Source organism: Pollicipes pollicipes, unplaced genomic scaffold, assembly GCF_011947565.3.
Source record: "Pollicipes pollicipes isolate AB1234 unplaced genomic scaffold, Ppol_2.1 Scaffold_5724;HRSCAF=6776_pilon_pilon_pilon, whole genome shotgun sequence".
Taxonomy (NCBI): domain Eukaryota; kingdom Metazoa; phylum Arthropoda; class Thecostraca; order Pollicipedomorpha; family Pollicipedidae; genus Pollicipes; species Pollicipes pollicipes.
Window position 1 is genome coordinate 8725190 of NW_023596746.1, and position 23536 is coordinate 8748725.

General features: G+C 51.3%; 1 protein-coding gene across 1 annotated transcript; it reads left to right on the forward strand.

Annotated features, from left to right (window-relative positions):
* The first annotated feature begins 7950 nt into the window (after positions 1-7950).
* LOC119103302 (putative RNA-binding protein Luc7-like 2) lies at positions 7951-17892 on the forward strand. Its single transcript, XM_037226774.1, is given in 11 exon segments — positions 7951-8136; positions 10530-10634; positions 13318-13409; positions 13771-13869; positions 14624-14743; positions 15509-15607; positions 16032-16244; positions 16480-16592; positions 16594-16725; positions 17244-17378; positions 17657-17892. Coding segments are annotated over 10 exon segments (1128 nt in total). The 5' UTR covers positions 7951-8136; positions 10530-10573; the 3' UTR covers positions 17721-17892.
* Positions 17893-23536: the final 5644 nt, after the last annotated feature.

The following is a 23536-nucleotide window of genomic DNA, read 5'->3' on the forward strand; positions in this document are numbered from 1 at the left end:
GGGGCCAAAGATGAAAAAAGGCAACACGAACGAGTCGTCCAGTCTTGTTCCGGATCGACATGTGAAGCAAATCACGTAAACAGCTTTGAGCCTGCGTACTCGCACTCTTTGGAGCCAAAACACCAATAGTCAGGATCGTAATTCACATGAGACCGAGCGGCGTCGGCCACTGCAGTTAATATCGGACGGTGGGCGAGTGGCGCCCGAGAACAGTCATCGTGAAATAATACTTCCCAAAGTCTTTTTAAATCAATTCGTACCGTTCAGAAATTGAAATGCGGCGTAAATTTCAGTCCTGGAATTTTGAGCCTTTCCTCCGAAGGGATATATGTATAGCGACAGCAACAGGAAAACAGATATTCTATCTTAATTTGTTGAATTCTAGCATCAAATTCTTGCACTAGTTCGCGGTGCTGTGAACGCTAATCTGTTTCTATTATGCATCTGAAAATCGCGCAAGTGAAGCGTACCCGAAACATCTTCTAAGCGTTCCAGTGGATATCCCAAGACGTTCAAATGTACTTCCTTCAGAAATGTTGTTTTCATCCTCCCGTTTGCTACCGCCTAGCATAAAATGCGGGACTGACGCCGCGCGACCTTCAGAGACTGCAATGCCGGGCGTCGGGGTTTTTACCTGCGTGGTATAATTCTTCCAAAGCTCCGTTCCGAATAAAACTGATCATTCTAAGACCGAAACAGGTTGACGTGAATGCCAGCTAATACCCTAATATATCCTCAAAATAATTTCCCAGCTGAGATATGGGCCACGACTCTGACTGGCAGAAACTGCAAAACTTCCCAGAAATCGTCCCATTTGGCAGAAAAATATGCTATCTTGAGCTGAATCAGTGCACTCTGCATTCACGCTTCCCGCGCTTCACCACTCAATACCCCCATAAGAGCGGGCCAACCCTGCATCCACCCTGACCCTGCATCCTGAGGCTACAGGATGTGCAATACAACTTCTCAATGCGCGTCCTAGGGTGCTGCAACCATGTCTGGTCTGCCGTTTCTCATCCACACCCTATGTTGTTATTGTATTTTGCACTGTTTTAAACGGACTTTTTCTAACATAGGCGTAGGAACGTTTCAAGAAGTGGGGGGGGGGGGGCGCAAGCTCAGGGTGTACTTCAGGAACTTTCTCTGGACAGCGAAAAACGACCCCAATGACCGGGGGCGGGGGATAGAGATGGAGCTTGTTATCGTTCTTTATTCAAATGCCATGGCTGCTATGCTAGATATGCATCTAGAGATGTTTCTCACTGGTGCACAATCTTGCCTATTCGATGCACCTGTCATTTGGAAAATAAGGCTATCCAGCCTCCCTAGATTATTTGTCCATCTTAACCTTGTCTTTCCTAGGACGGCAAAATTCCACGAGCGGATAGGCATTTTGGGTCATTGAGGAAGCATCTTCCTCCACGGTGTGGATGCCAAAATACAGCCTGAATATAGATTGGTGAGAATTTTGAAAGTGGATCGATGGCTCACAGTGAACAGATTTTTCATGCGCCTTCAATTCATTGGCTGCTTTTCAGGAGATAACACTTGTCGCAGCATTGTAGGCGGGAACAAATTCGGGATCTTGAAGCTGCTAGAAACAGGGTGACGAAAGTCATAAAACTGGAGATTCTCTTTTGAGAATCAAGCCACATCATAACGCCCATCTGTCATATGTTCCTTATCTGGGCCCTGCTCCTGTCCGTCGTCGGTGGCCACTGCCCTGGCCCGGATGTCTCCCGCATGACTAACTGCGAACTGATCGTATGGCCGCTTGGTTGCACACTTTTGGATCAGCGTTACTGCTACATGGTGTATGAAACATGTGTTGGACAGCTGCAATAGTATCTTTTTCCGAATTATTTTCCCACACACCACATCATCGCAGAAAAATAGCCTCCGGGGAGCTGTCTGCCTTAGGTATGAATTTGCCCAACGGACGCTTCACCGCCCATCATGCAACGCTTACGACTTGATCTGCTTTTGTGTGTAGGCAGGGGCGTAGCCAGGGCCCTGCTAAGGGGGAACACAATGTTGACAAAGGCCCATCTTATGGTGATCCCTTCCAAAATCCCGGATATAGCTTAGTTGTTAACAGGTGGCACGGCTTTCTTCGTTTTATTGTTATTTTCACATTGTAACCAGAACAGGAATCAGGAGCTACCGTGCGCTCAATTCTGTTTGTATTTTGAGGTCAATGAACTGCAGAAATATGGCGTTGAACGACTGCTTGGAAGAAATCACCGGCGCTCTTAATTAACAATGGTTAGTTGACTCTTTCTAAACAGATGGAATTCAGAAGCTTTGTCAAAATTTTTACCTGGGTCCTGCAGACAGTGAGGACATCGCGAATCTAGATTGTGGATCGATATGTTTGATCTAAATTTGAAGGTGAAAATTTGATTGTAGATCGAGTGGTCAACAATGTATATTAACATGGTCAAGCCATGTTTGTCTGAAAATGTTCACCATTCAGTCAGAATGTATTGGGGATACAATTAATGTGACATCTTTTTTAACATGCGCGCTCGCAAATCTTAGCAACAAACACCTCGACACCAGGCGTTGCAACCTCCATAGTCCGCGAAGCGTTAGCCCAGTAGCTAATATTTCGGCGTGGTCCACCGGTGGACGAAAATGATGACGCTTCTGAAATGATTGCCTTTAAACATTTTAATCGAATAGTAATACAAGCTATGTGATGCAATTTTGAGTATGCGCACTCGAAAATCTGAGAAACATAAGCCTCGATTTCAGGCGCGCAGTCTCCATAGGCCGCGCAGCGTCGGTCAAACAGCTAACATTGAGTTGTGGTCAACGGGTGGATGAAAATGACGACGCTCTGAAAAAAGTATCCTTGAACGCTTCGTGACATGAGATCCTACATTTAGAAGGCAGTCTGAGCGCATATTTGACGTATGCAATTTTAAGACTGATGAAAAGAACAGATTGGCTCTTAAAGTACCGTGAAGTGGGGCTGGAATCTGGTGGTTGGACTGGAAGAGTGAACGTAAAATCCTTATTTTTCGTGTTATTGCAGCTATTTATCTATCCAGAAGACAGATTAACACGGCACCCGCCGTCTGGTGGCACTTGCAGTGGCCGAAACTTTTCGGTTTTACTGAAGTTGCAACCCAGACCATCCTTGTCCCCGCTCTGGAGGTTGCGGGCGGGCATGTTTAAGCCTTTTGATGTAATTTGTTTCAATAATGCATGCTGAAAAATGAGCGTTCTCAGGCAAACACGGCATGATCTTGCTCGTTTCTTTAAGCTCATTTCGATCCACCCTATTCATTAATGATAATACCCCCACTCTACTCAACAATAATGATACCTCTTATTTCCTTCCTGGCAAGGGGCCTCTTGAGTAGAACACTAGGGGTACATTACCGTTTCCGGTCAAGGGCTAAATGGTCATTCCATCCCAACGCGGAGTGTGTTCTGGCTATCATTCTGTTGGCACGGGGCGGGATCTCCTGGTCGATCCGGAGGCCATTAGAAGGATATATCATATCACATTGTTCCCATCCCTGACACGGGAGGCCTCCTGACCCACGCAGTTAGCCCCGGATCAGCACAAGAACCCTCATTGACGCAACAACATCCCTGATCACCGCAGGTAGTCCGATAGTTGTTGCATAGACCCCAGTTCCGTGTTGTTCTTCAGAGACGTCGAGTTCTCCCCGACTGTAGATTGTGGATGAAATGGGGTTAATTTTTAAAATTGTATTAGCATGGCTAACCCATTTTCGTCTTAAAATGCTCAAGATCCTGCTGTCAGAGTTGATCACTGATAAGAAAACTACGTGATATGGTGTTGAACACGCGCGCTCGCAAGTCATGGCAATAACAGCCTCGACGCTCGGCATTGCAGTCTCCAGGCCGTGCGGCGTCGGCCTTGCAGCTGTAACGCCAAGCGATGGCTAACGGCCAAACGAAAAAGATGACTCATCTTAAGGGAGATGGCTGGAAGACTAGGTAAATCGGCATGCGTGTTTAATGTAGTGCAAAAATAAGCCAAATGCAACCCCTATCGGAAAAGTGAGGGAGTTAACATTGCTGCTCGCCCCCACCTTGAAAAGTGGGGAGGGGGGGGGGGGCATGGCCCCTGGCTCCCCTGTCTCTACGCCCATTATTTCTAAGTACTTCCGACTAGAGTTCTTTGGAGTAAATCACTGGTGAATGGGTTACCCCATCTCTCTGTTGGGGACAGGTTGAAAGCGCATTTCAGCAATAATTTTGTGGTTCTGGTGCCAACCAACGCCATTTCCCAGCTGAAAATTATTTATTGAAGGTGCTAAATTGAAAACAATTCGGTTTATGGGTATATTTATATTTAAACCAGCCCGCGAAGGAAAGGGTTTTCGCGCCTTTGTAACTTGGTGCCATATACTTAAGTCTCAATATGACGCCACAGCGTCGCCTACCCAGAATGCAGTAATGCGGGGCTTGCCTGGTATCTCGGTTTTTGTGAAGGGACTAAACGGCCGACCAAACCTGTTGGCAGCCCTATTCTCCGAGCCTATCCCAGCCAGCATGTCCAATTGGGACCCATATGGGTCCCAGTTGGACAGTCATATGGGGCCCACCTGGGCTGCCCACTTTGGTCCCATGTGGGCATGCCATGGGCTAACACCTGGTACCCATATGGGTGACCCTTGTTGGGCCCATGTGGGGCCTAACTGGGACACACATGGGGCCCATCCAACGTTTACAATGGTGACCCATGTGTGTCCGAGATGTGCAAACGAATAGGGCCCATCTGGGCTTGCTACCTCGGGCCAATGCGAACATGTCATGGGCAACCAACTGGGTCCCACATGGAGGCCATGTGGGGCCCTTGTGGGGCTTAGCTGTGACACACATGTGACCCACCTGGGCAGCCCAGTTGAGACCCGCCTGGATAACTCAGTTGGGACCCACATGGGCCAGTCCAGCTGGGACCCATGTAACCAGCCCCGATGGGACCCATATAGCCAGCCGAGATGGGGCATTTTTAACCACCCCAGTGGGCCCCAGCTGGGTCTCATCGATCTGCGATTTCAAATTCCATCTGGTTGATCGACCGCCGTAATTCCAGGCAGACTGCTTCATGTCATCGATAATAAGCCAGGTCAAAGTTTATGCACCATGTATTTGAGCGAAATCGCCTCGACAACAGCACCCTTACGCAAAACATACACTACCCTGTTATCATGCCCGATGCGACAATCACTAAACCACCAGCCGGCCCGCTGGCCGGCACCTCCGCACCACCTTCAGGGGCGCGGAGGTGCCGGTCAGCGAACCCCCACTGCTGAGATCGCCACTGCTGACATCCCAGCGGGCGACCGGCCAGGAGACACCCGGGAGCTCCAAACGCGAGCAATGATCCATCAACCATTGGGACGTAAAAAGAGTGCTCGTTACATGCCCTCAGCGCACAGACTTCCAGCATAGAACACACCAACTGCCTAAAGTGACATGACAGTGAATCGATCAATGTTGACGTGAGCTAAGTTCGCCCACGCGCAGTCCGTGCGAATGAGATCTATGCCAGCAGTCCCTCTTATTGGTACGTGGCATGGTAAAACGGACCAGGGAGCACACGGTACGAAAATTATTACGCACGTAGTCAATGTGATAGCATGTGGGCAGCCAATCTGGGTCCCAGATGGGGCCCAGGCATCAGCCCGCTTGCATCCCATGCTGGCATATGGCCAGCTTGCCCACCTGCTGAGATCCCAGCGGGCGATCTGAGATCTGATCTGAGTATATGCCGCTCACCCTTGTTGCAGACTAGCTTGTGCGCAATCAGAAAATATCCAACCATGGAGAGCGAAGTCCGAAAACCAATGCATTGGTATAAAAGATGTCAGCATATGGGCAGCCCATCTGGGTCCGACATAAACCCCGTAGACTAGCCCACCTGCAGCCCATGTTGACATGACCCCGACTCGCCCACATGCATCCCCTACGAACCCCAACCCGTACTGCTCTCCTTTGTTTTGTACTCGTTTGTACACGATAAGGAAAAATACAGCGTAGGAGTACAAGATAGCAGACCTTATGCACCTGTACCAAATATGGTAGCGTATGGGCAGCCCATCTGGGTCCCAGATGGAGCCCAAATATTAACCCACCCGCACCTTACATGGACGGGAACATGGAGGTGGCACATGTAAAATAACTGTACACGATATGGTAAAACCTTTAAACAACAAATACAATTAATATACACATAATTGTGTATATGACACTTTATTGCAAGTGTAACATATGGGCAGCCCATCTGGGTCCAGCATGAACCCCAAAAACGAGCCCATCTGTGGTCCATGTTGACATGAGCCCAACTTACCCACCTAGATCCCAGATGATACCCAACCCGTGTGCTCTCGTTTGTTATGTACTCATTTGTACATGATAAGGAAAAATCCAATGCGGGAGCACAAGGAAACAAGCCTAATGCACCTGCACCAGACACAGTAGCGTATGGGCAACCCATCTGGGTGCCAGGTGGAGCCCATATACCAGCCCGCCTGCGACCTACATGGACATGAGCCCAGCTAGCCAGCGCTCAGCCCATGTGGATCCCAGTCCAGGCAGCAGTCCCATATTTTACAATAATAGTACACGATATGGTAAACCCAGACAATAAAAACGATTGATATACACATCAATATTGTGTGTGTGGCAACTTGGTTGCGCATGTAACATATGGGCAGCCCAACTGGGACCCAGATTAAGCCTAGATACCAGCCCACCGGCAACCAAGCTGACATGGGCCCAGCTTGCCCACATATGGCCCACGTAGATCCCACCAATGCAAGCATTCGCTCCTGGCGAGCTATGTTTTCTTGACGCGATAAATTCTGACGGAACGGTACAAGGCACTAACGGTTTTGGGGCATACACAAATATGAAACGATGTGGGTGTCCCATGTGGGACCCAGCTGGAGCCCAGTTGAAGGCCAGCCTGTAGCCCATGCCCATATTAACCCAGTTGCCCCACTTTTAGCCCATGTGGGTCCCAGTTGGGAATGCTGGCTGGGTATGACACCGATTGACATGGAATCTTCACCAATTGGTGCGACTTAGTCAATATCCCTGCTCTTCCAGAACATGGTGACCTTGGGTCAAGTCAAAGTTCACCAAAAATAAAAAAAGGAAAAATGGTTTTGCAGATAACCACATGCTCCGAGCCTATGACAGATCACCAGAAAACCTGCAGTAATCGATGTGCTATAATCGATGTCCTATCCTTTCCAGAGTATGATGGTCTTGGGTCAGGTTAAATGTCACGACAAATAAAAGAATAGGAAAATAAGTTTGCAGGCAACCCCATGCTCCAAGTTTATGGCACCCATCGCCATGAAACCTCCACCAATCGATGCATCATAGTTGATATCATATCCTCTTCAAACCATGTTGACCTTGAGTCGGGTCAAAAGTCACCAAAATGGCAAAAACACCAAAATTGGTTGCAGACAACCACATGCTCCGAGTCTGTAGCGCCGATCACCATGGAACATTCACTAATGGGTGCGCCATATCGACTTTGACGCATATCTGCCAACCTATTTTCTGCTTTTATTTTTTATTTTAGTGACCTTTGACATGACCCAAAGCCACCATATTCTGCAAGGAAAGCTTATCAAGCAAGTGGAATCGAGTGACAAAGGTTTCATGTCAATCAATGGCATAATCTCGGAGCATGGGGTTGTCTGCATCCATATTTGGTGGTGTGGGCCGTTTTTGTGACCTTTGACCTAATTCAAGGTCACCATAATCTGGAACGGATCGGTTATTAACGAAACGGCATTGAATGGTTAAGGTTTCATGTCGATCGGTACCACCGGTTCGGAGCATGGACCCGTCAACAGCTTTGGTTCTGCCGCTTGGTCCCAGGGTAACGTTTAGTCCTAATGCTCTGCATTTAGTCCCTCTTCGTTTTCGGGCCGAATTGTTTAGTATCATCTGTTTGCGTCTAGGGGGCAGTGCGGCGTGGGTCGTCGCCTCGAGGTTTCTGCTTGAGCCAACTGCCGTGAAGACAGTATATTCGTGGTTATCACATACATTTCTTGTTGTGGTGCCTAGATATACTTGCATTTTCTTCCAGCCGCGGCATAGTCCGTCCATCGTGGATGGAAGATTCCGGTAGGTGTGGCGCGGGCGCGGCGAAATGCGTTGGTAAAAGATGGCCGCTGTCTGCATTGCATGCTTGTGGTTGTGAATTGTGAAGTGGTTGTGTTGTGGTTGCCGACGTCAGCTATTTTTTTAAAGCTCAGAATATCAAGATTGAGGTTAGATGATTTCATGCCTCACGTTGTTCTCAGCCAGATGAAATATGTTCACCTGAATGGTGTCGATTGGAATTGATCTCCCCTCAGAATGGCAGCTCATGATGCATTAGGGCGGGTGTTGATCCGTGGCAGGCACATTCCTGGTGAATCTGTTTTTAAACTGCACTGTGGGACCAATATGTAGCAGCAGTATGCAGCTAATGTCACACATAATCTCAGTGACTTCAAAAACAGGTGGAAATCAGCAGTTTGTAATTATGCATGCTTATGGCCTTCTAAGCATGATGAAAAGCTTTGTTCCACCATTTTAGCTTATGTGATGCCCACAAATATTGAGCATACTACAACAATGCACCAGATACACCAGTAGTCAATCTGGTGACTTTTTAACTGAACTGGCATTTTTCACATTGTGACATATTTGATGATTTGAAATGCTGCAACATTGGTACCAAGTAAAAGTATTGCAAATGATAGATGGTAATCTGGTGAATTTTTGGGTCCATTTCTAACAATAGGAGTTGTTAGTAGTTGATAAATGCAAATTAGATTGTCTGGAAAGCCTTGAGAAGCTGCCACTTTCCCTCTGCTGGTCATCAAATCATCTGCATCTGCTTGCAGCAGAGAAGTGGCATCCTCCTATGGGGCAGGATTAAACTTGACCAAAATTTGTTTGCTGACTGATCTTGCCAGCTGTTGCAGGCTGGCACCCATGTACCCACCTACCTACCAGCTACCCATGCATGAGCAGTGGAAGGCCAACCACTGACCTCCCTGCCTAACAAAAAAAAATTATCATTGAGCTACCAACAGCACTTGGTAGCTCAACAAAGACAGCTGGAAACACTTGCTAGGTTAACGAGAGCAGGGATGGATAATCGACCATTCGCTGATCATCTTTTCACCCCAGTTATATGGATGTCCTGTTAAGCATCTGGGCAGGCAATCAATGATCAGCATCAAAATGGCTGCTGCCCTTGATGCATCAAGATGGTGTAACTAGTTCAGAAATAGTAACTGATTAACATTGCACATAGCTACCTAGCTACCATGACAAACATAGATAATATTTTTGCTAAACTTCTTAGTTGTGTCACAAATTGTTTGAAAGATGTGACATTGACCACATGCCTGTTACACCCTCATTGTAATATTTGTTAAAGCCCTGGTGATACACATTCCCTGTGTTTTAATTATTGACTTCATGCTTTAAAGAACATAATTTTTGCAGAGTTAGCCCTGGCTAAGTGAGGCAAAATTTTTAGCCTGGTCTCTTTCAAACAGCAATTGTAATAATGTTACCTGACAGCATGTGAGACATCAGTCATATAAGATTGGTGTATCAAGGCCAGATATTTTAAAATATGTTAGTTACTGGTTGTCAGTTGTCATTGAAAGCAGGTGAATGCTTTGGTTTTAATGGCACATAACTGATAATTGTGTCTTAGATATAGGTAATGTTTTATATTCAGACACATCTGTCATTAACTTTAAAAAGGGCATCTCCTCTGCATTTTTCCTTTGTTGCACAAACATTTTTTCATGCCTGATCTTCAAATATTTTGATGTGTTTGATGCTAGATACCAGTGATAAGGATTGCTGAAATAATTGTTTTCAGTTGCCACAAAATGGGCAGCTTTTTTGATGATTGCAATGATTTTGAGCCTGAAATAAATTAGTGCTGAAACAGTATTTCCACAAAATCAGCAGCTTTGTTTATACTTACACCATTTTTGAACTATTGTATTTTACAACTCAGATTTTCAACTGTCCATGAACCTGCTGGGACATAGAGTACAATATAGAATTTGGGACCAAATGGGTTTTTGCTCAACATTTGAGCATTTCCTGAGTTAGATCCAATGCATAATTTTTTTATGTTAATACTGAGTTGTAACATGTTTTTTGTTGTAGCCTAAACCACTTTTGCATACAAATTACAGTCAGAACACATGTCAGTTGTAATAAGGTGTTGACCAGCATTGTGGCAGTGTGCAGCACAACTGTCAGATGTAGTCATCTGTTGACTGATGCAGTGACAGTGGGCAGCCCACCTGCCAGTTGTAGTAATGTGTCAGCTTGCATTGTGACAGTAAACAGCATGCCTGTCAGATGTAGTGATGTGTTGACCAGTGTTGTAGGAGTGAGCAGTGCACTTGTCAGATGCAGTGATGTGTCAGTCAGTATCGCGAAAGCGAGCAGCACAGCTGTCAGGTGCGGTAACGTGTTGGCCCATGTTGCGGCAGGCTGACTTCTGCTGATCGGCGGGCCCTGAGCAGAGGTTGCCGCGATGTCGGCCGCCGACCAGATGCGCGCCATGCTGGACCAGCTGATGGGCACCAGCCGCGATGGTGAGTCCGCCCCCGGCACAGCCGGCAGTCGGGCCATGGCCTGGCCAGGAGCGCAAACAATAGCCTACATGCCGCAGCCACCAGGCCTCCCAGGCTCAGCGATCCAGACCAGAGACTCGTTTAGAGGTCTTCATCACACATTTAGTTGAAACAATGTGTCATTGGCTTTCTGGAGAATCCAGTCAAGAAATGCACTACTTGGAAATCAGGTTACAATTGCTGACGCATCATAGTGTGTCTGGTATCGTCTTGGGATGTGTTGTTTTCCCTCCTGTGCCATCGCCCTGTGGCTGGTGATGGCTGCTGCTGCTTTCTGGTTTGCAAGTTAACGTCGGATCAGGAAGCCATTCTGTAAATTTGCTTCAATGCTATGGCTTTTCTTTGGATTTAGATCTACACTTTGTATGATATGTTTTGTCAGGCTGGGATCATGGTTCTTATTCACTCAAGTTGGCCTGGTACAAACAGGACGGAAAGTGCGTGACATTTTATGCTGAGATTTCATTGCATCTCACTTCCAAAAATGTCTGGGCATCAAGTGATATGTAGAAGTGCAGTTCCCAGAATAAGTGTTACCTCTTTGTCTGTGTTGCGATTCGGATGCTAACTCTGAGAGTAAGTAGCCTATGTTTTCTTCTAGGGTGTGGCCAGCTAAAAATGCGTGTATCCCGCCACCAGATGTCAGCAGTCACGTGTGTATTCCAATAGCCCAGCCAGTCAACTGTTGCACAGTATTTCGTCATTGCTGTTCATTCATGACTTGTCTAACATTGACTGCCAATGCCTAGTTCTCATCCTGCTGCCAAGACCAATAGTGTCGCTCATTTAAAACCTCAGTGCCAGTCTTGATCAGTAAAAGACGGGAAATATGCCGTTCCCGGTCGCCCGGAACAATCCAGACTTTGTTCATAGCTGTATCAGTCTTATCTTCTCCGCTTCACCCGTGTGACTCATGATAGAGTGCATCACAATAATATATGCGTCACTATATGTAGATAATCGTCGGTGTCGGGAACGTAGTGCGCACCTTTTTTGCTCTCGTGATACCAGCCTTCGAAAAGATTTGCTTGTGCTTGTCCGAAACAAACGACGTTTCTAAATGTCACGTGTCTGTCCCGTTTGTCATTTCAGTCACGAGAACTTCAGTTCACTTTGGACAGTCTTGTTTAAGTTCATTGAGCAGACGTGGGGTCGGGGTTGGTTGGGAACGAGTCGGAACGCCGCGGGATAGGCCGCCTGTGGCCTGGTGAGTGTGAATTGGTGGTTCCTCCGAGGTAAGGGAGGCGTGTGTCGTCGAAGGCACCCCGCAGGCGGCCAACACCACACCGGCGGCGGCCGCGCTAACGTACTTGCAGAAGGCGGCGGCAGGCGGATCTGGTTTGGCTCCCGGGCCGACCGCGCGTCTTTGTGAGTCGGAGCCGCCGGCCGGGCGGTTGCCATGGTGACACAACCGCCCGCGTCCGTTGCCTGTCCTGACTCGCGCTGGTGTTGTTTCAACTGGGCTGTCGGGTGGCTGTCCCCTCTCCCCCCCACCCCCCTGATAACGCCTATCGGGCGATGGGTTTCGCTTTTTCAAAGGATGGATTCTCTGGAACAGGGGTATCGAAATCATTTACAGCGTCCGATAACGATTGTAGGCGCAACACACCAACTTGGATGTGAAGAAAACTGTCGACTTGGTGGTAATTAATTTTTTTCTTGGCGTATTAGCTTAATTTACTGTTGTCTGTATCAAACGCGTGGTACTACATATATATATATATATATATATATATATATATATATATATATATATATATAATTCTCGGCCGGAATCGGACAGAGAGTAAAGTTTGTCTTCCTTGTCATACTGTAACATTTGGACGTGATTCCATAGAGGCTGTGTGATGCGCAATTGGACTGCACAGCGAGGCCTTTGGCTCATCCGATCGGACGTGCGTGTATGCAGTGGGCTGACGTATTGGTCTCAGGGCCTTACTGCTCCTGTAGTGGGCGGACATGAGCAGTGACCTACTGGTAGCCTCTTCCTCGTTCAAGGTCAAAAATTCCGCTAGGGGTGATAAAATATCTGCTGTCCAATATGACTAGACCTTTTCCCAAATGTAGTGTGTTTGCTTCCATTTAATCCCCAAAACGGCATCTGTTGTGGTTACTTTTCAATTCCATGCCATCGGTCGAAAAAATTCATTTTTTTGGTAAAGAAAATCAATTAAAAAACCCTGCTGGAGGGGGGAATTTGACGTCTGCTGTGAATGAGGTCCTCGTTAATGCAGAGGTAGGAGTATCACCAAGGGGTGTGTGTGGGTGTGTGTGTTTTGTGCGTGGGTGTGTGTATATGGGTGTGTGTGTGGGGTATGTGTGGTGTGCGGTGTTTTCGGCGCCCCGTCGTGCACGCGATGTGTGGCGCCGCCGGCGGGGCGTGATGGAGGGCGGTCGCGCCGGTGACGGCGGAGTAGCGCCGCTCGCCGCCTGGGCCGCCGGCCGCTCGGCCCCGGTGTCCCGCTGAGGCGGCGCTGTCGGCGGCCGCGGCGCGCGCCGGGGTCGGGGTGGGGTGCGAGCCGGCCGGCGGACCCCCCGAGCCGGCGGGGCGGCGCGCGGCGGGCTCCCTGCGCGGCGGGAGGGGGGTGGCGGGCCTGGGCGGCGCGTCGCGCAGCCGGCCGCTCACTCTCTCCACGTCTTGCAGGCGAGTCCAAGCTGAGCGTCAAGTTCACCGACCCCAAGGTGTGCAAGAGCCACCTGCTGAGCTGCTGCCCCAACGAGATCCTCGCGTCCACGGTGTGTAGCGCGCGGGCTTGCCGCATGACGGGGGCAATGGCTGGCGTACAAATGTGGCATAAACGCTTCAAGGATTTTCGAAACCGTTTCTGATGTTTCCTCTAATGCGGCATGCGCTCAGTTAAGTTTTGCAGTCGGTGAATGTGTTCAGTTACATTGCTGATGCTGGTGCCAGGATCGAGGCGTCCTATTGCGGATAGTGTCGGTTTCGTGTCGTGACATATGTAGGTTGGTTTGCTATGTTTGATGGCGGGTGGGGTATGTTTGTGCCTGTTGGACTGGCACTCTGTGGCGCGTTATGAGCGTGACTGTGTCTGCCTCTGCTGTCGCCGCGTCAGCAACCTCACTTGCTGCGTTGCAGAGGATGGACCTGGGCACCTGCGCCAAGATCCACGACCTGGCTCTACGCGCCGACTACGAGGCCGCCATCAAGGAGAAAGACTACTTCTACGACATCGATGTCAGTGGAACCCCTCCAACCTGCGTCTACTGTGTGCCGACCCCGTATCTCGACGGCAGGAAGAGAACGGTCACTAGCATGACTCATCACTCCAACGCAATTTATCATCTGAAAGTTGTGGATCCTTCGAACGAAATCTGGGCTGAGATATATGTAGTGCTTCTTTCAGCGTAAATACACGTCTGACGCAAAATGGGAGCTGCAGGATTGCATGATCGAAAGGTTCTCCCTTCCCCCAAAAACTGACTTACCAGCTATGTGTGAAAACGCGTGACTATCCGGCACGGCGGATGCGTTCGGCCAGATGCGACTCTGGGTTGTGTGAATCACGCTGTGCTGTGCTGTGCGGATCATGCTGCTCTGCACCGTATGGATCACGCCGCCCCTGTGCTGCGTGGATCACGCTGTCCTGTGCTGTGTGGACCACGCTGTCCTGCGCTGTGTGGATCACGCTGCCCCTGTGCTGTGTGGATCACGCTGCCCCTGTGCTGCGTGGATCACGCTGTCCTGCGCCATATGGATCACTCCGCCCCTGTGCTGTGTGGGTCACGCCGCCCCTGTGCTGCGTGGATCACGATGTCCTGCGCTCTGTGGATCACGCTGCCCTGTGCTGTGTGGATCACGCTGCCCCTGTGCTGTGTGGATCACACTCCTGCGTTGTATGGATCACGTGAGCTGCCCGGTGGCTTGCTTATTCATCCTACCCGTTAACTGTTGTCCCGTACCGGCCTTCACGTTTACCCATTTTTGGCAGGCGATGGAGCATCTGCAAACGTTTATCCACGACTGCGACCGCAAGACGGAGCTGGCTAAGCGACGGCTGGCCGAGACGCAGGACGAGCTGTCGGCCGAGGTGGCCGCCAAGGCCAACAAGGTGATGGTCGGGCCGTTCGGCTGTCGGGAGGGGAGGGGAGGCGCCCGTCACTGTGGGGCGCTCTGGTGCTGAGAGGGTGGCGTCAGGTGCCGGCTTCGGGAGGGGAGGGAGGCACCCGTCACTGTGGGGCGCTCTGGTGCTGAGAGGGTGGCGCCAGGTGCCGGCTTCGGGAGGGGAGGGAGGCACCCGTCACTGTGGGGCGCTCTGGTGCTGAGGGGGTGGCGCCAGGTGCCGGCTTCGGGAGGGGTGCTGAAGAGGGAAGGGGAGGCACCCGTCACCCAGAGACGCTCTGGTGGCCGGCGCCGGGTGCCGACTGAGCCCGCCGACCGTAATAAGTGTTTAACCAGACGTGTCCATGGGATGGCTCCTTCCGACCACATCAAATATCCTCTGTAAGGGCTCTGGCAGAATGAAATGTCTTTGAAGGCTTCTGTAGCCGGTGACTTTTAGGAAGTCTCGGTCGATGGTGCTTGAGTTGTTAATTGAGTAGGTATTTGCGCTGGAAGCAGCGGTCGCGGGCAACAGCCCAAGCAATCCGTTGCCTTTATTGTTTTTGGCGCCATTTGTATTTTGGAGGACAGTATTGCTAATTGTTCCGTTGTAAGTATGACCAGTTTCTGTGTGCTGCGGGACTCGGCTCCTGCGTTCTCCGTTCGACTTGTGTTGGTGTTCTCCACCATGTGTGGGTGGAGGCCTCGAGAACACGGCAGTGGCCGGTGTTTCGAGGGAGGCTAAGCCGACCACTGCCGCCCGTGTTTGGGACAGGTGCACGAGCTGGCTGAGCAGATTGGCAAGAAGCTGGCGCGCGCTGAAGAGCTGGGCGCGGACGGCCTCGTCGAGGAGAGCATGAAGCTCATGGAGGAAGTACGGCCACGGACGGCTGGGCAATCGCGCTGCCAACGCTGCCGGCAGGCTCATGGGCGATGCGCTGTCGTCTATGTCTGCCACTGCTCTAGAGATCATTAGACATGTGGAGTTTGCGTCATCCCTACCTTGCCAAGCGGTCACCGTGAGCCCGTGCCACAATGGATAGAATGCGGGCAAAACTGGTCCGCTCGCAACTCTGCCCTGCGCATTGTTCTCCCCTGGATCCCAACATAGTGGACCCGAGCGTTGTCCCTGTTCATTCAATGTTGTCCCAATTACCTCATAACCTCCGATACCAGAATTGTAGTCGCAACGCGACATTATGTGTCGCGTGGGGGGGGGGGGGGGTAGTCAAACGTTACGCCTGTCCCCTCCGTCTTGTGACCTGACCCGTCGGTGACTAGGGCCTCGTCGCCACCAGGTGGAAGATATCCGCAAACAGAAGGCCGTGGCCGAGCAGGAGTACCGTAACTCGATGCCAGCCAGCAGCTACCAGCAGCAGAAGCTGCGCGTCTGCGAGGTGTGCTCGGCCTACCTCGGCATCCACGACAACGACCGTCGGCTGGCCGACCACTTCGGCGGCAAGCTGCACCTGGGCTTCATCAAGATCAGGGAGAACCTGGCCGAGCTGCGGGTGAGTCGGTCGAGATCACTGCCCGGCGAGTGAAGCCCTGCTGCCGGTCATCGGCCTCAACCGGCGGTGCGTCCACCGCCGTATTTTACCGGGCCGTGGTTTGTCCACGCTCTGGAGGACGCTTGCATGCTGGCGCGGAAGTCGTTGCACGTGCGCGGTGAGCAGCGGTGCGTTGTGTGCGCCGGCCGGTGGTCCGAGTCCCTGACGTGAGCGCTGGCCCTCCTCTGTCCCGCAGAAGTCGGTGGAGGAGCGGCGCGAGCAGCGGCGCAAGGCGCGCGAGGCCGAGCTGGACGAGCGGCGCCGCGGCTCGCGCGACCGCGAGCGAAGCCGCTCGCGCGACCGACGCCGCCCGCAGCCGCAGCCGCGACCGCGACCGCGACCGCGACCGCGACCGTGAGCGGGACCGTGAGCGGGACCGGGACCGTGACCGTGACCGGCATCGGCGACGCTCGCGTAGCCGCAGCCGCGACCGTCAGCGCAGGTGAGCGCGCTGCTTTGGCCGGGCCCGGCGGATGGGAGGGTACGGGTCGGGTCAGTACCAGAGGAGTGTGTGCCCCTGTCGGTGGTCAGTGGTCAGTCCCAGGAGTGGTCAGTCCCTGTGTGACTGCAGAGGCGAATCTCACGTGCACGAGTGGCCAAAGTGAAGCATCAAGAAGTGTCTTGAAGTCACCGGGCAAGTTCTGTCTAAATTGTTTTGTAGACTTCGCAGAATTCAAAGATCATCGGTGTGGATCAGTTAAAGGATGGGGATTATGAAAGTACCAGTTGTAGGTGAGCGGCTTCCCCGCGGCCGCAAGCATTGTCGCGCATTCTGCCTACGCCTGTACCCAAGGAGCCGTGCTGCCGTACGTACGCGGAGCGGGAGGGAGTCGGTCGTCAGGTCCACCGGGTGGCGGCGGATGAAGGTGGCGACCCCTCGGTGCCGACCCGTCAGCGCCGGGGGAGGGGGACCTGACTGAGGGCGAAGCCGGACTGACCCGACCGCCGATCCGTCGGCAGCTCACGGCACCGGGACCGCTCCAGCGAGCGGCGCCGGGACCGCGACAGGTCCCGGGAGCGGCGCCGCGCCAGGGAGCGCCGCGACAGCCGCGATCGGGACGCCGACGGCCGCGACAGGAGGCCCGACGACGACAGGTGCGTGACCTCCGGCGGCGCGCCGCTGGCAGCGGCCTGATGCAGGCTGGTCGGCGCGGGTCTGCGTCGCCCGACAACGGGACACATGTTTTCGGGGTCACAATCTGGACGTCCTAGCTGGCCGGGATTTATCAATGTACTGAGTCAGTCCCATGATGTGGTGGGACGGTGGCGCAGGCATAGCGGTCGAGCGGCAGCCGGCGCGCCCTGCGTCGGTGGACGCTGGCGAGGAGGGGGAGAAGCGCGTGCCTGTGCGTTAACGACGTTCGTGCCGGCAGACGCTCGGCGGGTGAGGCGAACGGCCGCGGCGACTCCGCCAGCCGGGACAGCGGCGACCACTAGCGGACGGCGGCGGCGGCGGCGGCAGCGGCAGCGGTCCCACTCCGGCCGGCTGGCAGACCGAGGCGCGCCCGCGCGCCGGCCGGGCACCGTCCGGCCAGCGGGCACAGCAGCCCGCGGCGCAGCACCGTCCGCGCGCCGGCGTGATGTCAGCGTGTCCGCCTGTGGAACTCCGCCGTGCCCCGTGCGCGGTCGCGCCTGTGAGCAGCAGCCGATCCGTGTCGGTCAGTGTGATGACGCGAAGCGTCGTTGCCTCATTCCCCGTGGCGCCGGTCATCCCCATCAGTGCAGTCTGTGACGTTATCTTGGTCGTAGGCTGGACGCTGCTTGTGCCGTCTGTCTCCCCGTGGTACGGCGGCGGTTATGTTTTACACTTGGCGTCACGTGACTGGCGCTGCACCTGCTGCCACGGCCAACGGCCTGGTGGAAAGCCGACCGTATGGTGACTGCCAGGCGTTCTGGGGGTCCGCGCCTGCTTGTGTGCCGTGCTGTCAATCTTCATATTCGTGTCGGTGCATGCTCTTAGTATCCCAGGGTGTACAATAAATGAGCACAGCACACTGGTAAGTTATATGAGGGTTTCGTGACGGTATCATCAAGGCATCCGGAACCGGTTGGGACGCGTATCATCGCGGCATCCGGACCGGTCGGGACGCGTATCATCTCTGCATCCGGACCGGTCGTGACGCGTATCATCTCTGCATCCGGACCGGGTCGGGAGACGGCCTATCATCTCGGCATCGGTGGTCGATCGGGACGCGTATCATCTCGGCACCTGTACTATCGGACACGTTCACTCGGCATCCGGACCGTTCGGGATGCAGAGCTCCTCAGCACATAGGGTCTCTGATTCGTCGACTCTCACGGGCTAGGGGGAGGGTGGCAAGCGGAAACGCGGCGGCCCGTTCGTCATGGACCGGCACGGGCCCACTGAGCCCTCGTCCGCAGTGCTCACGGGCGTTGCGCGCTCGTTGCATGGCGGAGAAAGTGCTCATGTCCCCACAATGGGAAGCCAGCAGTCCCTCTGATTGCAGCCTTGATACATTAATGGCCGCACCATTGGCGGCGGCCACACTCGCCGGTTTGGACGTCGTCTCACCGATGGCACTGGAGGGCAACCCGTCTGGCGGCACACGGAAGGCAAATCGTCGCCACGCAAACGGCGAAAACTGGTGGCAAGCATTTCTGACTCGTCGCTGAGTCACCAGCAGCATTACCAGCGCCCGGCCTCGCTCCCACGGCGCCTTGGGCAGGGGTAACGGCTTGCTGTTGCAACCGGCCGTGGCAACAGCTGGCAGCTGAGGGGCGCCATGCCCGAAGCATGGGTAAAAATGTCGACTTACAGTTAAATATTTTATCGTTATACCAATTGAAATATTTTGCATGATATTCAGGTGGTGTGATTGACAGCCTTACCGCCATCTATCACCGAGTTTTCAATCACGCGACCGCAACCTACTGCCATCTGTCACTGAGTTTCAAATCATGCGCAGCATGTCGGAGCACAACTAACCGCATGACCGCCACCATCAGGAATGTGAGGATGGTGCTTATTTCGAATGGTTGTATATATATATATATATATTATATATATATATATATATATATATATATATATATAAAACACAGGTTTTAAAGATATGTGACACACACACACACCACACACACACCCACACAACACACACACACACACAACACACACACACACACACACACACACACACCCCACACAACACACACACACACACACACCACACACACACACCACAGCACACACACACACACACACACACACACACACACAACACACACACACCCACAACACACACACCCACACACACACACACACACACACAACACAACACACACACACACACACACACACACACACACACCACACACACCCACACACACACACACACACACACACACACACACAAACACTCACACACACACACAACACCACACACACACACACAACACACACACAACACACACAACACCCACACACACCCACACACACACAACACACACAACCACACAACACACACACCCACAACACACGCACACACACACACACACACACACAACACCACACACACCCACACACACACACACAACACACACACAAACACACACCACCACACACACACACACACAACACACACACACACACACACACACACAACACACCACACCACACTACACACACCACCACACACACACACACAACACACACACACACACACACACACACACCCACAACACTCTCTCTCTCTCTCTCTCTCTGATCTCTCTCTCCTCTCCTCACATCTCTCTCTCTCTCTCTCTCTTCTCTCCTCTTCTCTCTCTCTCTCTCTCCTCTCTCTCTCCTCCTCTCCTCTCTCACCTTTCTCCTCCCTCAGTCTCGTCTCCTCTTCCACTCTCCCTTCTCTCTCTCCCTCTCTCCTCCCCTCTCCTCTCTCTCTCTCTTTAGGTGGACTGGCGGGGGACAACCCCGGGACGGAGGCCTGACCCTCCGCAAGTGTCCGCAACTGTTACTGGAGGCCTCTTACTGCTCCTGCGCTGGCCGGGGCCCATGAAGCAAGGTGGTTCCTTCTATCAAGACACAGAGTGCTTTACAGGAAGGCCTGTGCCGGCAAGAGACTCCTAGTCGACCAGAGGCACAATTTTCTCTGAAAAGAAACAAGACGGGGCCCTGCATCTCGGAGGGTTACTTGCGTTGGTCAAGGTCTTCTTGCCTGCATGGAATGGAAATGCGGAATATTTCAGTTAGTGGTCCACAATGAGACGATAAAAGGGTCCAACCAGTCACAGACTCAAGGACTGAGCAAAGGCTCATCAGGATCCCCGAAATTTAAGTTATCTTGCTGATTTTTACGCCCTTCCACCCGTATTCGGCGGTTTTAGCCCTGATGTCTGGTCGGTGCGTCATACACGCCAGGATGGACTGGGAGACAACCAGTCACATAGGGTCGGGTGGCTGTGTCAGCAGTGATTTAGGCGTGCAAGAGACGCAAGAGAGTAGCTAAGTCAGCTTTAGCGTCATTATGGTGTAGGTCTTACCCCGCGACAACCTCGGCATGTCGGAGGTAAATCCTCGAAGATGCCATATGCCACTTACTGTGTTGAATCCATTGGGGCCGACATAATGGCAAGGTGTGTTTCATATAAATCAGAGTAATAAGGCCAGGGTAATCAGGAGGGACAGCTGATTCTGACGGCCGGCAGGGGCTATGTAGTATGTTATGTATGTAGTATGTTAAAACTATGGGGCTGTGTAGTATGTAAAGGTAACAGTTTGATCAGATATCATGTGCTTATCCGCGATATTCACCAATGCAACAAACCAGAATCATATCAGGTGGACATAAACCAAACATCACAGCTCCAAAAAGTTGACTCAATGTCATATAACGTCAATCTGCAGCTGCTATGATGGCAACATATACAAATATTCATGGACAAGTAACACATGATACACAACACAGTGACCGATGATCATTCCAATGTAAACTTAAATTCCTCTAATTCTTATAGGATATTCTAATAAATAAAATTCTTAACTTAAATTCCATTGTAGCCTATCGACAGATATGAACCAGTCACAAACCGAGCACACTGGATCCCTTCAGTGGTTTAACACATCGAGAGCAGTATTAAGGTGCTGCACATTTCTTAATAAATGTGCCTCCCGTATGTTCATCCTAATTCAGAGAAGAGCCGACATTTCGATGAAAACGGAGCCACTAAACTTCCGAATGTTGGGACATTCGGAAGATGCGCTCTCATGTTAGGAGAGTATCTTTACTAACATTTCCGCGTTGTTGCCGATCTGAAGAGCTAAGCATTTCGCCATGTGACATCAGCACAGGACATGTGTACACAGCCTTTAAGTGGGTTATCTTGACCTATCTATCGATGACCACTATACAATAAAGACGAATCAAGGTGGATCAAAATCAACACGCGTTGTGGCTTGAATGGCGAAGGTGGAAACTTGCCGGGTCCATCATTTAAGGGTTGTCCATTCACAACCGGACCAAACCAGAAATTATTATATCTGTCCCCTATCAATAATACTGCACTGGCTACTAGTGGTATATTCACACGTTTGTCCAAAACCGGCCCGGGCCAAAAATTATTCTGTTTGTCCCCTATAAGTTATGTTGCACTGGCTGCTGACGACTTTCTCACGTTATTCGTATAACGCAACACTGAACTTCTTGATAGATTTCGCGCAGAAATTCCGGACGTGACATCCATTTCAGCATGTCATAACGTGACATCACGTCACTGGTAAGCACGTGATTAAGCTGGACACCTACGACAACCCGAGATGCAGTCACTATGATAAAATCTGCTCAACAATACCCGTGGTGATAAGACGACAAATTTTTTGTTGAAGCTCAGTTTTAGCACAACGCGACTCTGACAGATGTCTAGCGTTATGCTGAACATTATGAGTTTTGCTGAACCCAGTATATTGAACGTGTTACTAACCCACGTTATGGGTGAAATCCAAATGCATGCAAATGATGACTAAATTTGGGATGTGGTGGCTGAATGGAAACCTTTGATAAAGCAATGCCACAAGTCATTTGACTTCAATGTCAAGGTGCATCGGCCATTCAGGTTTTTGGAGCGGCGTTGTATGCAAGTCAAGGGAGGATTTTGAAGGAAATAACCATCTTCTCGATGTGGGCATGTTGTTGCGGATACGCCGAAAATACCATCTGGATAAGCTAATAACAAACTAGTCGGCGCACGAGGTCAAGACGACTAAGCATGCCGGGCTTCCATGTCGTGATGTTTGCCGACGCTAGTGGCTTTGCATAGACGAAAGGAGATTTTGGATCATCAGAGCAGGTTGATCATGCAGAACGGCTGATCTCGTTCAAGAGAGAGGGGCAGCCAGTCAGAGGAGCTCTCGTGATACAGGAACGGTGCCCATAAGACATTGTGGAGGGTGCGAGTCGGCGAAATCACCACAGGATCTCGCAAGGACGTTTGCGAAGTGTCCTTGTCCCTTTAAGGACAAGGACACTACCTGGGCGATTACTAAGGATGTGAGCCGCCCTGTATTGAAGGCAAAGGTTTTTGCTATACGCTATTCCCCTCAACCCAGGCGCACTTACGAAATGCCTGATCAAAACAGCAATCCACCCGACCGTGTGCGTCACTGAAGAGATCTAGAGAGGAAAAATGGTGAGCCGAAGTTGATAGTGGACTCGACGAATGAATGCGACACAATGATAGTGGGACGAATGCATGGAACTGAATGCAAGTTGGTAAATTATAAGGGCCGATACAAGTGGAAGAACCACAGTATCTGAGGAAGAGCGCCTCAACGGGATCCCACAATAGTATTACGCTCCTAATCTCAACCTCAGCCTCCACCCTGAGCAGTGAAGTACTGATGTGTCTCTGCAGGAATTGGTCAGCCTCATACTTGCATAGTACTTGCATACTTGCATAGTTTTGGAAGGAGCGCGGGTGCAGCACGTTATTGAGTGCAGTTTACTTTGCATTTCCGACGGCCAGGCTGCATAAACTCAAGGGGACATTACTAGCATTGAGTGGAAATGGCATGACAAAACGAAACAACGTCATCTCCTGTCTCGCAAGATTTGAAAGATCATCAAACCAGGTTTCAAAATTGTTGCAAAAGTTTGGAGAACGCCGTTACCAGTCATGGCGACAAAATGAGCACCAATAACCCTGTGGTTGTCACTGACGGCTCTAGGAAGCATGATACCCATCAATGACGACGTTTTGCATTTGTCGAGGTGTTGCAAAATGTTGCAAAAAAGGTTTAC